General features: G+C 49.1%; 1 protein-coding gene across 1 annotated transcript in view; it reads left to right on the top strand.

Moving 5' to 3' along the window:
- The window catches only part of NAA20 (N-alpha-acetyltransferase 20, NatB catalytic subunit), a 405,188-nt gene extending 388,488 nt beyond the window's left edge, over positions 1–16,700 (top strand). The window contains exon 6 of the mRNA XM_069608076.1: positions 16,100–16,700. Coding sequence (XP_069464177.1) covers positions 16,100–16,185 — 86 coding nt within the window. The 3' untranslated portion in view covers positions 16,186–16,700. The remainder of the gene's footprint in view (positions 1–16,099) is intronic.
- The last annotated feature ends 491 nt before the right edge of the window (positions 16,701–17,191 follow it).

Here is a 17,191-nt window from a genome sequence, read left to right as displayed (position 1 = left end):
ACAACTGGCTCATAACAGGGGGACTCCTATGGAACATGCCTGTCGAACACTCAAAAGCTGGTAGACCTCTTATTCAGTCTGAGATTCTCCATGAATGAGAAGAAATCCAGCCAGGTCAACCAGTTTCTTGGGGCTTTAATTCAGACAGAAGACTGGCTTGTCTTCTCCTCCTAAGAGAGGGTTCAAAACATGCTGTTTCAGATCCTTCCGTATGTAGCCAGTCGGGAGGAGACGGTACGCAAGAGTATGCGACTGTTGCAGATGATGGCATCCTACATTTACTTGGTTCCTCACGCACGTTTGCGCATGCGCCCCATGCAAGAGGTGCACAACAGCCAATGGTGTCAGGCTAGTGTACAATGGGACGTTCTAGTGGTTGTCTCGGCAGCCCTCGTTCTCGCTCTGCAGTGGTGATCAAGGGGAAATCTTTTGAAGGGGAAGACCTTCACCACCCCCGCGGTAGATGCCACTCACGACAGATGCATCTCTCACAGGGTGGGGGGGGCTCACCTTCTTCAACAGACGGTGCACAGTGGTTGGTCTCAAGCAGTAGCATCCAACCACATAAACCTGTTGGAGTAGTTGGCAGTATTCAAAGCACTTAAAGCCTTTCAGACACACTTGCAGGGAAAGACAGTACTGATCCTCAGACAGCACCACGGCCATGTACTACCTGAACAAGTAAGGGGTCACTCACTCTCCAGGGCTGTCTAAACCGTCACAGAACATTTGGAAATGGGCTTTCAAACACGACATGTTTCTATTGTCTCAACACGTTCTAGGGGAACTCCATCTTCTGGCAGATGTGCTCAGCAGAGACTTCCCGTTCCCCTTAGAGTACGAATGGTGACTATACGAAGACATCGTCTCCAACGTTTTTGGAGAATGGGGCTTCCCAGAGATCGACTTGTTCACAACTCTGGAGAAAGCCCAATGCCCAGATTATGCCTCCAGGTACCCTTAGAACCGATCCAAAGCGAGCGGTCCCTGGATAACATGGTCAGGGACTACCCTACTCAACAAGATTTTGTATAAAATGCACCAGGAACCAGTCACCATGATATTGGTGGCCCTGATGTGGGCACGCCAACCCTTAGTTTCCCGTCTGATGAAGATGTCTCTCAATCCCCTGATGAAACTGCCTTGCCCATACAACATGCTATCTCAGGACAAGGGGGAAACATTTCATCCATGCCCGCAGACTCTCAATTTAGCGGCCTGGCTCCTGAGATCATAGTTTTGGCATCTCCAACTTCCTCAGAGATGCATGGATATACTTAGAAAAGCAAGAAAGCCTGACACCAGACATTGCTACTCCAATAAATCGAAACACTTCGACATCTGGTGCAATTCCAAGAGCATCAATCCCATTGACTGCTCTCCTACTCATATTGTTATACCCGACTCAACTTACTAGACTCCGGTCTAGTTTTTAAATTCCCTGAAGATTCACTTAGCTGCACTCTCAACTTATACCACGTCCCAACGTAAAGTGCTGTGGTGGAAGATCCCAGTTATTAAAGCTTTCATGGAAGGGGTTAAGAGAATTCATCCCCCTAATTGCTAACCCAGCTTCCGGATGGGACCTAAATGTGGTATTAACCAGACTTATGGGGTCTCCCTTTGAACCCATGCATAAGGCAAGTCTCAAAGCGCTTACTTATAAGATCGCCTTCCTAGTGGCTGTCACTTCGATAAGGAGAGGCAGTGAACTACAGGCTCTTGCAATTCTAGACCCTTTTGTCACAATTCAGAGATTAGGTGGTTCTGCGCACTCACCCTTGGTTGGCACCCAAATTTATTTCTAAGTTCCATGTGAACCAGTCAATAGAACTACCAACATTCTTCCAGAACCCCACTAACGTGTTGGAAAGAAGCCTACACACGCTGGATGTGCCGCATGGCAGTCATGTACTACCTGGAAAGAATTAAACCCCCAAGGAAGACAAACCAGTTTTTTGTTTCAGTGGCAGCTGGTAGAGGAGGGGATGCTGTGGCTAAATCAGCCAACTCTAGGTGGATTGTCAATTGCATCACACTCCGCTACACTCTTGCCAAGAGAGATCTGCCCTTCAAGCCTAAAGCACACTCTACTCGAGGCACTGGGGTTTCCAGAGCATTGATTGCTAATGTTCCTCTCGGGTCCATTTGCAAATCGGCAACCTGGAGCTCTCTACACACCTTTACAAAACACTATTGCCTAGACACTCACTCTAGGTCTTATTGTCAGGTGGGACAAGCAGTACTAAGACATCTTTTCACTACTGTTCCTTCTCGCATCCCACCTCCAACTCCAGGTACTGCCTGCTAGTCTATGCACAGCATATGATTCTAAGCAGATTCACAAGCATCAGAAGACCTGCATTACTTAGCGTAATAGCATTTCAATGATTGTATATGCTTAGATTTGCATGCGCCACCCTTTCTCCCCGCTCGGATGGAAGGAACATAGATATCTTACTACTTCTCTTTTCTGTACTCGCGATAGTCGTAAGACTCCCTCACGGCAGAAAAAAGTACAATCTGAGGGACCTCGATGCGTAAGGTAGTTTGGGTACACTACACGTTACATTAGGGATAGTGTTACAGGCACGCCCATGTTGACGTCCCCTTTCGATCCTCGAAAGACCAGATGGAATACACTGTGGTTACCACTAGATGTCGGACTATGTACACGGCATGTGAATCTAAGCAGATGCAATCATCAGAGATGCTATTACAGTAAGTAATGCATGTCTTATGCCATCACAGTTCTTCTTACTGCAAAACGTCTCATAAAATCCATTATAGTTAGAATATCTAACTTTCGAAGGGATTGTCTTCCGACGTATTGCACATCTATGACAGGTAATCACAACAGCTGTGCTGCTTTGTAAAGTTTTTCGGTGTCCGAGTCCAACGCCGATACGCTGTCCCTAGAGGCCCTCCGTCGAGCCGATGTCACCGGATGTTATAAGTAGGACGCATGACACCCGTAGCCTCAGTTCCGTTTTTTCTGCGAATATGTTCTCTTCGGAATCTCAGCATGCCTCGGTTCTTCTCCTGATTGAATCGGATCTTCGTACTTGGTTTCTTGTTGAATCATGTCTTCGTCTTCTACGTGCCGCGGCTGCGGTTCCAAGATGTCGCTTACGGACCCGCACGACGTCTGCCTCTGGAGCCTCACCTCGGACCATGCCACCGATGAGTGCGATGAATGCCAGTCTTTGACGTCGAAGGTCTTGCGGGAGCGAAAGAAGAAGTTGACTGTAGGTAGGGTTTCCAAACCCTGTAAGTCAAAATCCGCTGGGCTTTCGACCGACTATTCGAGAGGCAACTCTCTGCGTCGGCGTAAGTCCAGGGGGGGTCTCAGTCCCGGAGTGGTTCCTGCCATTCCTCTGCCTCTTCTAGGCACTCTCAGAAGCGCCGTCACCGGTCGCCTTCCCCGTCCTCGTCCGAGGACTCCGCCAGACGGCGGGTAGCTTGTCCCAACAAGCATTCATCCCCTGCGGAATGGGATACATTTTGCAAGGAGATGATGGCGATTTTTGAATCGCAGGGCTCTGTTCCATCCGCGCCTTCGAGAGAAGCCAGCAAGGAACGCGCTAGGGCCACCGCTCGAACGCGGTCTGCTCCACCTGTGAATTTTCTGCAGGATGACCTGACAGATATTTTGGATCAAGGCCCACCCACTGACCCGGTGCAGCCATTTCATATGGCCTTACAAAGAAGGGTGGCGGCAGCTTGGACTGCTCCGGAGAGTCTCCCGGCAGTGAATAAGTCGTTGCCAAAAAAATACCGTCCAGCCAGTGGCGACCCCAGCTACTTGTATGCGCACCCCACTCCAGAGGGTTTAGTGGTGCAGGCGGCTACGGCCACAGCAAAGCAGGCTGCGTACCCTACCATCCCTTCGGATAGGAACGACCAGCGCTTTGACGGTTGGGCAAAGAAAGTGTTTTCATCTGGGGGTATGGCTTTAAAGGCAGCCACCTCAGTTTGTGCCTTAGTAAGATTCACTCACACTCTGTGGAATTGTGTTTCTTTAGCAGCGAACATATTCCCGAAGGGGAGGAACGGGGTCGTTTTCTTGCCCTCGTTCAGGATAGCAAGGATGCCATGTGTGAATCCGTTCAGTCGGGTCTGGATGTGGCAGACTGTGTCAGCCGGTCCATGGCGGCGAGCACTGTGATGCGCAGGTTTGCAATGTTGCGGAAGTCGGGGTTTGCTCCTGATGTACAGTCCTTCTCAACATGCCCTTTGATGGTGACCATCTTTTTGGCAGCAAGTCTGACTAGAGCCTTGAGAGGTTGCAGACCTCCAAAGCTGCAGTGAAGTCGTTGAGCGCTGCAGTACGTCAACCTCTGCCTTTTCGTCCTAGGAGACAGCAATGGAGGGGAGGTTCCTTTAGATAGTTCTCTTCCTTTGGTAGATCGAGGAGGGGGGCTACCAGTCAAAGGGGCCAACGTAGGAGTACCAGAGGTGGAAAACAAGGTACTCGAGGTGCCAAAGCCGCTCGGGCAGTTGCCTCTTTGCACTCAGGCACTGCCGCTTCAGCTCAGTCATGAGGCCATGTCCCATGGTTCGCTGGTTGGGGGAAGGCTGGCGCAGCATCTTGTAGAATGCCGTTCCATTACTTCCGATGTGTGGGTTCTGGAGATCATAGCCCATGGCTACTGTCTTCCTTTCCGGCAGAGGCCTCACGACAATCCCCCGGGGAATCTCTTTGAAGAGTCTGGATCCACTCCTTGCGCAGGAAATCAAATCCCTGCTGGACAAAGGCGCCATAGAACTGGTGCCTGTAGCGGAGAGGAACAAGTGATGGTATTCCCCATATTTATTGATCCCGAAAAAGGACCTGGGGATTGAGACCCATCATGGACTTGTGTGGTTTGAACAAGCTCCTCAGGAAGGACAAGTTCAGGATGGTTACTCTCTCTCAAGTCCTCCAGGCCCTTCAATTTCAGGACTGGTTGGTGTCTCTGGACCACAAGGAGGCCTACTTTCATGTGCCGATTCATCCCAAGCACAGGAAGTACCTGAGGTTTGTGGTTGGCGACTCGCATTTTCAGTTTCGGGTCCTGCTGTTCGGATTTGACCTCCGCCCCGAGGGCCTTCACCAAGCTAATGGTGGTGGTGGCAGCGTATCTCAGGAAAGGGGGGATTCATGTCTACCCCTACCTGGACGATTGGTTGATCAGGGCGCGCTCTCCTGAGCAAGTCCTGGATCATCTGTCAGTCACCTGCTACTCCCGTCACAAGCTGGGCTTCTCCCTCAACTTAAAGAAGTCCCACTTGACACCTACCCAGCAGCTCCAGTACATCGGAGCAGTGCTCGATACATCCATAGGGCTGTGTTTGCCTCCCCAGGTGAGGGCTCATCACATTCTGCAGATGGTGCACAAGTTTCAACATGCCCAGAGTCTCCCGGCGTTCGAGTTCTTGAGGTTGCTCGGCCTCATGGCATCCTGCATTCTCATGGTGCCAGAGGCCAGGCTGCGGATGAGATCTCTGCAGTGGGCTCTCAAGATGCAGTGGTCGCAGTCCTCCGGCAGGATCTAGGATCCTGTTCAGGTGCCGCCCTCGGTTGCCCAGGATATTCTGTGGTGGGCAGTCGAAGGCAATCTGATGAAGCGGGCTCCGTTTTGGCTACCCTGGCCGGAGGTAACGATCGTGACGGACGCATCCCTCACGGGATGGGGCGCTCATGCCAACAAGTTGACAGTCGGCGGTCGTTGGTCTCCGTCAGAGTCCAGACTCCATATCAATCTGTTGGAGCTGAGGGCCGTCAGGCTAGCCCTGAAGGCTTTTCTGCTGTCTGTCTGGGGGAAAAATGTCCTGATTCTGACGGACAATACAGTGGCCATGCACTACCTCAACAGCCCCTCCAGATTACAGCCTCCCCATCACTTCTGGGAAACTGGTACCTGAAGATCATGCCCTGCAAGGAACGAGGCAGGGGTTGGTACTCCACATACTTTATAGTACCAAAGAAGGACAAAGATCTGAAACCCATTCTGGATCCTTGGCTTCTGAACTTGTACTTGCACAAGGACAAGATCAAGATGGCCACTCTGGCCCACATCCTCCTTGCCCTAGATGTGAGCGACTAGCTAGTCTTCTTGGATCTCCAGGATGCCTACTTCCATATGGTTATCCACAGGATGTACCTGATATTCAACGTGGGGAATGGTCATTTCTAGTTCAAAGGTCCTCCATTTTGGCCTTTCTTCGACACCCAAGGCTTTCACCAAGCTGCTAGCAGTAGTGCTGGCTTGCCTCGGGAGGCAAGGCATTCATGTCTTTCCCTACCTAGACGACTAGCTCATCCGAGCTCGTTTACCAGATATAGCGTTGGCACACCTGTACCACTATGCAGCCAATTTCACAGCTTGGGCTTTTCCATGAATGTCCAGTCTCCCGTTTCGCCGTCCCAGTCCCTCCGATTTATCGGTGCAGTCTTGGACACTCTCCTGGGTTGGGGCTTCCCACCTGAGGACAGAATGCAAACATCTTCAAGATGTTTCAGGTTTTCCAAACTCAGTCTCAGTGCCATCCTCGGCTTTTCTGCGCTTGCTGGGTCTTATGGCTTCATGCATCTTGGAAGTGCCAGGGGCCCATCTGCGCATGAGGTCACTACAGTGACTTGGTCACAGTTCAGGGACTAACCTTCTCCTTGTCTTGGAGAGAGTGTCCAGAGACCTGCAGTGGTGGTCTGTGAAAGGAACCGCCTGAAGGGGTCGCATTTTCAACAAACTTGGCCACAAGTGAGACTAGTTACAGATGCGTGCCTGAAGGGATGGTGTGCTCACATCCAAGACCTTACAGTGAGCAGACTGTTGTCCACATCAGAGTGCCGGGGGCATTCAATCTGCTGAAGCTGAGGGTGATCAGGCTAACCTTGGTTGCTTTCCTCCCCTCCGTGAGGGGTATGACTGTTTTGATTTTGGCAGACCATACTGTAGCCATGCATTACTTCATCAAGAGGGGTGACGTGGGCTCCTTGCCTCTATGCAGGGAAGCAGTGCAATTGTGGTTCTGAGCTCTGGACAAAGGGTGTTTGACTGCCGCACATCTGGCCAGCAAGGAGAACGTACTAGTGGATGCACTGTGCAGACAGTCATCTGCATCCCATGAGTGGGAGCTCTACCAGGAGGTTCTGAAGGAAGTTTTCACCCACTGGGGTACTTCCTAGGTGGACCTCTTGGCTTCAAGTGTAAACGGGAAGTGCAGGTCATTCTGTTCCAGGGAATTTCCTAGTCTGGGAGCTCTGGGGACGCCTTGACTGTTGAATGGGAATCCAACCTACTCTGTGTTCCCGCCCATCCCTGTCATTCCGCTGGTTGGCTGGAGACTGTGTCTGTTCAGGTCTGTGATCTTGATCGCTTTGAAGTGGGTCCGGAGAACGTAGTACCCGGAGTTGCTGGATATGGCTATCTGCCCTCTGTGGCATCTACTGCAGAGAACAAACCACCTTCCATTCGGAGGGAAGGGTCCTGCACTCATACATCTGCAGTCTGAATCTTCATGCCTAGATGCTTAAAGGGTGAGGTTTAAGGAGTGGAATTTGTCGATTCTGGACATGCTCCACTCTTCTAGAAGATTCAACACCAATCCATATATGGCTGCAGCTGGCAAAAAGTTTTGGCGTGGTGTCAGGAGAGGTATTTGGCCCTTTTTTACTTGCTCCACATCCTTTGTTGAATTGTCTTCATTTTTTGGCCAGGACGGGTCTACAGATTGGTACAGTGAAGAGTCATCTTGTGGCCATTTTGGTCTTCAAGAGGACCCCCAGAACAGGGCTCCCTATTCACGATGGCCAAGGTGATTCAATTTCTATGGGGTTGTTCCAATATGTTTCCTCGGGCCATTTTGTTCTTCCAGCGTGGGATTTAAACCTATTGTTGATGTTTCTGACTGGTCCGTTTGACCCCCTTCATTCTTGTTTTAAAACTGCTCAGCCTTCAGTTTTCCTGGTTGCCGTCCCTTCTGCTAGACTGGTGAGTGAGTCTAGACTCTAGTAATCACTACTTATTTTTATCCATGGAAAAGGCAACTTTGAGAATTACATCCTCCTTCCTACTGAAAGTGGTATTTGATTCCCATTTCTTAAAATATCCAACTACCTATTTTCTTCCCTCCACCTCATCCTCCTAAGGCATAGAAGCGTTTATGAAACCGGGATCCAGTGTGGGCCCTCCAGTTCTATGTCTTGGGCACTGAAGAACAGGGCTGATAACCAAATTTGGTTGTTAGGCGGGTGCCTGAGCTGGCACGGCTGTTACCAAACAGATCCTGTCTTGATGGATCATTCTCTGTATCTCAGAATGCTATGTTCTGGCCGGCAAGGAGGTCCTCAAGGGTTTTCAGGGTTCACTCCATCAGGGTATTGGCCACCACCTTGGCTCTGCAACACGGAGTGCCTGTTCCGGATATTTGCCAAGTGGTTACGTTGGCTTCCTTGAACAGGTCTGCTAAGCATTTCTGCTTGGATTCTGCTTGGTTGGGATGCCTGTTATGGCAGAGTTTGGCTATTGTCCTTGCTACCCTCCAAGTCATTGTACTGCTATGGGAGTCTATCATAAATGAGGAATCCATCAGAGGAAGCGGTCTACTAGAAGAACAAATTACTTACCTCTTGGTAATGTTCCTCCCATGGATTCCTAATCGCCCACCCAACCTGCCCCTGTTGAGGTTGCTTGTGCACCTTAGTTCTGCAGTCCCTGTGTATTGGTGTGCTAGGGCAAAAGGGTGGAAATGAAGTCCTGGATGAGACGTGTATACTGATTGATATATATATTTCTGAGGCTTGTGGAATCTGCTTAGATCACATGCTGTGCATAGGCCGACATCTAGTGGAAGCTGCGGAGTATTACAGTTTGTTTTTCGAAACTCGAAAATGGGCGTCGACACAGGGCGTGCCAGTAATACTATCCCTAGTGTGACGTCCACTGTACCCAAGATCCCTCACGCGTCTAGGATCCTCAGATTGTTTTTTTCCGCCATACTGGTCGGAAGCATTTTGCGGAGTCCCCTGGCCTTAGCCATACTTTTGCTAGAATTTAAAATAATAATCTATTGACATCCTTGACACTCGACGCTGGCTGGAGAAGAAATCGACCGTCGCTGCTGCACGACGGATTTGGGCCTCGGAAGGCCGCTGGCCTCGGCCCGGGCTTGGTAGGCCGCTGGCCCCGGCCCTGCAAGTAGGGAGAGTGGGGGGTGGTACATACTCTACACTCTTGGTATATGGATGCATTTCCTACACTTAACAGCCCGCTGCCTCAAGGTGCGTATGGAGGGTACCCCTTTTCAATTCTGCCCCAAGTACAATCGCAAATACCCTTGGGTCGACAGGCACGCCACGTGCAATCTCTGCTTGCCGAGGGACCACCCCGAAGCGAACTGCAGAGCGTGTAGTAGGTTTAAACCTAAGACACTTAAGGACCGTTTGACGAAGCGTTGGGCCCACCACGCCAGGCAGGCGTCCATGGCAGCGGAGGGCGCCTTCAGCGATGGCAGTGACGCCGTACTTTCGGACGGCGAGGGCATTACGGCGTCGAAAGACAGCCGAGCGCAGGTCCCCGACCTCGGAAGGTCGTCCGGCAGGGCGGCTATGGGGAAGACCCCCGGCAACACAAGCGCTTCACATACTACACACACTAAACACACTAAGTCCAACCGAGACTCGACGACGTCGAGTTCTCGGAAAGAGGCACAGACAGAACGGTCCGATTCGGTGTCCTCTGGGCGCTCTCGATCAAGATCGCCGCATGACTCCAGGCAATCATCCACTCTTGCCAAGAGTGCCTCGCTCCCTAGGCTAACAGAAGTTCGATCGTCGGAAGACGAAGACGACTTCCACCCCCAGGCCGCGCTCCAGGAGTCGGAGCCCGCAATTAAAGCCAGCGAGGCCCCACGCTCGAAGGACAGGGACACCTCTCCCGATCCTCGACACCAGGCGTCGAAAAACTCCGGAGCCACTAAGGGACAGGGAAAACATTTTTCTACGCACGGGGAGGGGGGGAAAACAGCAGAAGAAACTACCTGTACATTGTTCCACACCTGTGGAACACTCCACCCCCCCTAAACAGACAGACAAGCCCAGGTCTGCTGATAGGTCCACAACCAGCAAAGCTACTCAAGATAAATCCCATAGACTTGCTGGGAGAGTCATTCCCAGTTCCAAAAAATGGTCCAGTGAAGACCTAGATAGGGTCATGTCAAGAATGTCTTCTTTGGCTAATTTTTATGATAAAAATCCAGAACATTTCCTCTCGTATGATCCACAAGGGGCCACACCCTCAGGCTCTACTGATCCTATCCCCCTGAGTAAGAAGGCCCGGTTTGAAACTCCAATGAGGTCCGTATCAAGGAGAGGATTCCTTTTGTGAAGACCATGATTTTGGGTTGATAGAAGAGCAAACCGGGACGGCCTACTATGGGGATGATGAGGACCAGGAGGAAGAAGAGGATGACCCGGAAACATGCAGAGTAGATTCCCCGGTAGAGAACGAAGCCCCGGTTACCGACTCCCCGGTCGATAACCAACCCCTCCTAAATGAGGTTCTCGCTCGCGCAGCAGAACATTTCCACATTGACACCCACAGTATACAGGAGGAAAGGGACTTCGCAGAAGAGTTAGTGGGAGAAAGGAGGCCTGTTGCCCAGACCATCCCTATCCTTAAATCCATTCAGCGGAGAATAGATCCGTCCCTGGTGAACCCAAACCTCACCAGAGCAGTCAATCCCAGGGTTGAAAAACTTTTCAGGGCAGCTCAGTCTGACCCTCTCTATATAAGAGGACATCTGAAGCCAGACTCCCTAGTTGTCACCAACACTCGTAAGAGGGCTGGGACACCCTTGTCTTCGTCAGAAGCTCCTCCCGACAAGGAGAGCAAAAAACTATACGGTTTCGGCAGGAAGGTAGCTTCAACGTCCGCCTATCAAGCAAGGATTGCTAACTCCACCACCCTGTTGGCCAGCTACAACTGCAATCAGTGGGAAGAAGTCGCGGCTCTCATAGCCTCTGCTCCTGAACCGTTAAAGGGCCAATTAGCTCGGATTTCCGCAGAGGGTAGAGCCGTGTCTGGTTGCATTTTGAAAGCAACTTTCGACGCCGCGGACAACGCAGGCAGATTGATAGCAGAAGGTACTGTTATCAAGAGACATGCGTGGTTACGGCAGTCTGGTTTTAAGGCAGAAACACAGGCATCATTGTTAGACAAACCGGTGGAAGCCGATCTGTTTGGTAAGGCGGTCGAAGACGCACTGAAAGATGCCGAGGACGAATACGAGACACTCAAATCCCTTGGTCAGTTAACCAATAAACCCCCTAACCAGAGAGGGAATAGTAATTTTCGTCGCCCTCGCGGCCAAAATTCCCAGAGAGGATCTAACTATTCCCAGGGGCAGGGCACACAGTGGAACAACCAACAGTCTACCCAGGGTTACGGCAGAGGTAATAGGAGAGGTCGTGGTAAAGGCAGAGGCAGCCCCAGCAAGGGAGGCGGCACGCCTCCACCAAAGCAGTGACGCTCAGTTCAGGGTCCCTTCTCACGCAACCCCAGTAGGGGGACGCATTTCAAACTTCACCCAGGCTTGGGAAGGGATCACATCAGACAGATGGGTGCTGTCAACAGTATCCACGGGATATTGTATAGAGCTACTGCAGCGTCCCCGGAACCATCCTCCACGACAGAGTACACTCCTTAGAACATCAGAAGATTCTCCTCGAGGAGATCGCCATTCTTCTACAAAAGGACGCGATAGAACTCGTCCCTGGACACCAGGTAAACAAGGGTATTTATTCAACTTACTTCCTTGTGCCAAAGAAAGACTTGACAATGCGCCCAGTATTGGACTTACGGCCTGCCAACAAGTATGTCAAGCCCCAAAAATTTCGTATGACCACGCTACAAGAGGTAATTCCCCTCCTAAAAAAGGGGGATTACATAGCAACCTTGGATATGAAAGATGCTTATTTTCATATTTCCATGTTCCCAGGGCACAGAAAGTACTTGCGCTTCAAGGTGGACAGTCGGCACTACCAATTCAAGGTACTGCCCTTCGGGATAGCTTCAGCACCAAGGGTATCCACCAAGGTACTGGCGGTGGCGGCTGCACACCTACGCAGGGAGGCAATCCCAGTGTACCCTTATCTGGACGACTGGCTCATAACGGGGGAAACCCCAGGAATTTGCAGGACAAACATTCAAAGGACTATCGACCTCCTCCATGAGTTAGGCTTCTCAATCAACGAGAAGTCAATCCTGGTGCCAAGCACCTCAAAACAATTCCTAGGAGCAATCCTGGATACCCAGGAGGGGTTGACCTTTCCTTCAGAAGAAAGAATTCGGCACATACTACTACAAATTCCGCATTATCAGTCCGGTCAACAAATAACGGTACGCAAAGCAATGCGTTTACTGGGCATGATGGCGTCATGCATTTACCTGGTCCCCACACGCGCCTGCGCATGCGTCCCATGCAGGAATGGTTGGCGAAACAGTGGTCTCAGGCAAGTGGTCAGTGGGACGATCTAGTGGTCGTTTCGCCAACACTGGTACAAAGCCTTCACTGGTGGACAAGAGAAAATATTGCACAGGGGAAACCCTTTTACGATCCCGAAGTACAGGCAGTAGTCACTACAGATGCATGTCTGACGGGGTGGGGAGCTCACCATTTCCACCACACAGCTCAGGGTCTCTGGTCTCACTCAGTGGCCAAGAACCACATCAACCTGCTAGAGCTTCTGGCAGTATTCAGAGCGCTTCAGGCGTTCGAGCCCCACCTACTAAACCTGTCAGTGCAAATCCGGACGGACAGCACTACAGCCATGTTCTACCTGAACAAGCAAGGAGGGACTCGCTCGCCAAATCTGTCCAAGCTTGCCCAGAAAATCTGGATATGGGCACTCAGACGGAACATCTTCCTGTCATCACAACATGTTCCAGGGGAGCTGAATTCCCTAGTGGATGCTCTGAGCAGAGATTCCCTCCCAGAGGAACACGAATGGGTTCTTCACAGAGAGGTCGTAGAAGATCTCTTCTCTCAGTGGGGTTTCCCCACTATAGACTTATTCGCCACAAGCGAAAACAGACAATGCCCAGGATTTGCATCCAGGTTCCCCCAACCAAACTCCCAGGGGAACGCCCTGTGGATGAACTGGTCAGGGATGTTTGCGTACGCTTTTCCACCAACTCCTCATCAGGAAAGTGGTGAACAAGATGAACAGGGAGTCGATGACGCTCGTCCTAATTGCTCCCATGTGGGCAAGACAACCGTGGTTCCCACACCTACGCAGGATGGCGGTGTGCGAGCCCATCAAACTTCCAGCCTGGTACAACCTACTGCCCCAGCACCACGGTCAAACAGTGCACCAGCAACCCAACTCAATGAACCTGGCAGCATGGCTCCTGAGGTCATAGAGTTTGGACACCTCAATTTACCACAGAGGTGTATGGACATCCTAAAGGAATCTAGGAAACCAAACACAAGGCACTGTTACTTTGACAAGTGGAAGAGGTTCGTTATCTGGTGCCAGAGTAGACAAATCAACCCAGTTGATTGCACTCCTTCCACTATTGTTACATACATGCTCCACCTGCTAGATGCAGGATTACTTTTTAACTCACTGAAAGTACACCTGGCAGCCCTCTCGGCTTACGCCACTTCCCATAGCAAGGTTTTGTGGTGGAAAGTACCAGTAGTTAAAGCCTTCATGGAAGGAGTAAAGAGACTTCACCCTCCTATTTCAAACCCACCACCAGGGTGGGACCTTAATGTGGTGCTAGCCAAGCTCATGGGCCCCCCTTTCGAACCCATGCATAAAAGCAGTCTGAAACACCTGACTTATAAAACCGCCTTCTTAGTAGCTATTACTTCTATAAGAAGGGTCAGTGAAATTCAGGCTCTGTCAGTGCAGGATCCCTTCTTTACTGTCCATAAAGACAAACTGGTTTTACGCACACACCCTAGGTTCTCGCCTAAATTTATATCAAAATTCCATGTAAACCAGTCCATCGAGCTTCCGGCTTTCTTCCAGAACCCTCAAAGCTCGGCTGAGGTGAAACTACACACCCTAGATGTGCGTAGGGCGGTCCTCTACTATGTAAATAAAACCAGACCGCTAAGGAAAACAGATCAACTGTTTGTCTCCGTAGCTACAGGCAGAGAGGGGGATCGCGTCTCTAAAGGTGCCATCTCGAAGTGGATTATTAACTGTATCCAGCTGTTACTCACTCTCTGAAAAGACTCTGCCTTTTACGCCAAGGGCCCACTCTACTAGAGGCATTGGGGCCACTCTGGCTTTCATTGCAAATGTACCCCTTGACACCATTTGCAAAGCAGCTACTTGGAGCTCTATTCACACTTTTACTCAGCATTACTGCATTGACACCCATTGCAAGGCAGATGCACAAGTGGGACAAGCGGTTCTAAGACACTTATTTGCTCATGACCCTTCTCACATCCCACCTCCTTCTTCTGGTACTGCTCGCTAATCTATGCACAGCATGTGATCTAAGCAGATTCCACAAGCCTCAGAAGGGATACATTACTCACCGTAATCGTATTTCTGATGCTTGTATCTGCTCAGATTCACATGCGACCCACCCTTCCTCCCCTCCGAGAGAAGGCGCATGATTGCTTGTAGTCTTACCTTTCTGTCTATCTGCTTGGATTATCTGTACTCACGCTACTCCTCATGCTACCTCATGTCAGAAAAAATACAATCTGATGATCCTAGACGTGTGAGGGATCTTGGGTACAGTGGACGTCACACTAGGGATAGTATTACTGGCACGCCCTGTGTCGACGCCCATTTTCGAGTTTCGAAAAACGAACTGTAATACTCCGCAGCTTCCACTAGATGTCGGCCTATGCACAGCATGTGAATCTAAGCAGATACAAGCATCTGAAATACGATTACGGTGAGTAATGTATCCCATATATCAATGTCAAACTCTGATGTTAATCAGGCCAGGCGAGCGGCACTCTCCTTGTTCAAAGGACGAAAACAATCCATCTGGATACCAGGTCTTGTTCATATATATATATATATATATCTCTGATGTGTCCGGCATGCATAGAGGCATGGGGCGGACACAGCCGCGCAGCACCCCCTGGCAGCGGTAATGTTTCCAAAGAGCAAGTGGGGCTGGGAGATGGCTATCCTAGATGAGGAATCCGTGGGAGGGACGTCCATTAGAAACATTACCGAGAGGTAAATAATTTGTTTTTTATTTGGGTGTTAAGAATGCAATATTATTTGTACTTCAAAATCCTATTTGCGTTTATCTCTATTTTTGGGATATCTGGATTGGACCAGAGTACTTGTGTTTTTTTTGTTTGTTTAAAAAAAAGAAACGTACTCCCTTTCCCGGGCCTTCCTTGGCTTTTCTTCATGATATACAACACCAGGGGGTATGGCTTCCTTCCCTTGGTCTTTCTTGGCTTGTAGTTTCACCCTAGCAGGGAAGGGGGAAATGGCTCCCCTTCTCCTGGCGGTTTTCAGTTCTTTTCCCACAGTACACGCAGGCTGGGTTTTCGACTCCCTTCCCCAGGCCCGCTTTCTACAACCAACCTCCTTTTGGAAAATCTGTCGAGTTGCCTTTGCGTCTAATACCATTGCTTGCCCTGAGAAACCAAAATATTTGATCTTGTACATTTGCATCATCAGAATGTTCAAGAGTAAGTTGGACCATTATTAAAAACATTATAATAATTTCAAAAAAGTAAGACTTTCAATTACAGAAATGTAACTGGTGAGCTTTGTAACTACCTCCATAAAACCAACTAAGCAGATTGTTGGCACATTTTTCATAGTTTTTCCCCTGCTTCCCATTTTATGAACGGAGTGCCTTTTTTAAATTTTCCTCTTGTTATTTAATCTCCCATTTCACAGGCATATCATGGGACATTGCATGTTTAAATGGTGTTTCTATCATTTGAGTGATTGTTGTAGTATTGACAAATGCATTTGTTGCTGTTGTCTTTGAGGTGCTTTCCTTAAGTTGCACAATCATTTACATGTGTAAGTTGTTTACAGATCCTAATAAAAATATTTTTAGAAAATAACTCTGCTGCAGGTTTACCGTAACACTTTTTTCTCTTTGAACAGACATGAGGAAAGCACTTTCAAGAGACACTGAGAAGAAATCTATTGTCCCATTGCCCCATCCTGTGAGACCTGAGGATATTGAATAGCCCCAAGATGTGGTTTTTGGGCAAACGGGTGCATACATAGTAGGTTGCTTCCTAACATTTCAGATGAAAAACGTTTTGTGTATAATATATGGAGTTTCCACATCCCATTTAATTGAAAAGCGTTTTCAAGTGGTTTTCATGGCTACATGTTGGAAAGGCCTAGGAACAATGTATTTTTCTATACATGTGAATTGACCTGCTCTGAGTTGGCTAGTAAGCTTGTCTGTTTTATTCAATAGATCACTCATGTTTCATCTTGCAAGTCTCATTATTCAAGTTTCATATCAAATGTATACTTGTACTATTTTTAAAATTCTTTGAAAGAAATGCCACTAAAGTTGGACAGTTTAAGCCATAACGTAATGAAAAAGGAAGTCACGCAGAATTTGTATCTGTGGGCCCAAGAGCCATATTTGTACAGCATATGTTCTTCTTTCTATGATGCTTTAAAAAGCTGATGTAAAGAAGGTAAATGTATAATAAACGCTAAATGCAGTGTGTGATTATTTAATTAATAGTGTTGTATTACGGTGGATGTTTATTTTGGTGGATGACCAAACCAAAAATGGTGTAGCTTGGGCTTAGAATCATTGTAGATGCAGTTAGCAACACTTTCTAGGTTAAATGAAGGCATTTTTCTGTCTTCTATAATGGCGCAAGCTCCATCGTCTTTAGCCATTCTCACAGCAAAGGGTATTTTCTGTCTGTAGGAATTGGTCTCTACTATACCTCGAATATTTTGCTGGTTCCACCACACTTTATGCAAATTATACTTTCTCTTATTGGCCTTTGTCCTAGGACTTGTATTCTTTGAAATCGTGTTTTCTTTTTTATTGTGTTTACACTACTTAGATTGCCTGCTGTAAGGAACTCAAGGTGGCAACTGTAAAGACGGACACAAGTGATCACAGTTCAAGGGTGTTTATTATACTGTATTACTGGGTTGGAAAAGCGCCTAATCTAAACCTAAACCTAAATCGAAGATGGGCTCAAGCTACGACCATCA

The sequence above is a fragment of the Ambystoma mexicanum genome, chromosome 4q (genome assembly GCF_040938575.1).
Source record: "Ambystoma mexicanum isolate Mex_15411 chromosome 4q, UKY_AmexF1_1, whole genome shotgun sequence".
In the NCBI taxonomy this organism is placed as follows: domain Eukaryota; kingdom Metazoa; phylum Chordata; class Amphibia; order Caudata; family Ambystomatidae; genus Ambystoma; species Ambystoma mexicanum.
Note: the sequence above shows the minus strand (reverse complement) of the source record. Positions and strands in the feature narration are given on the sequence as shown.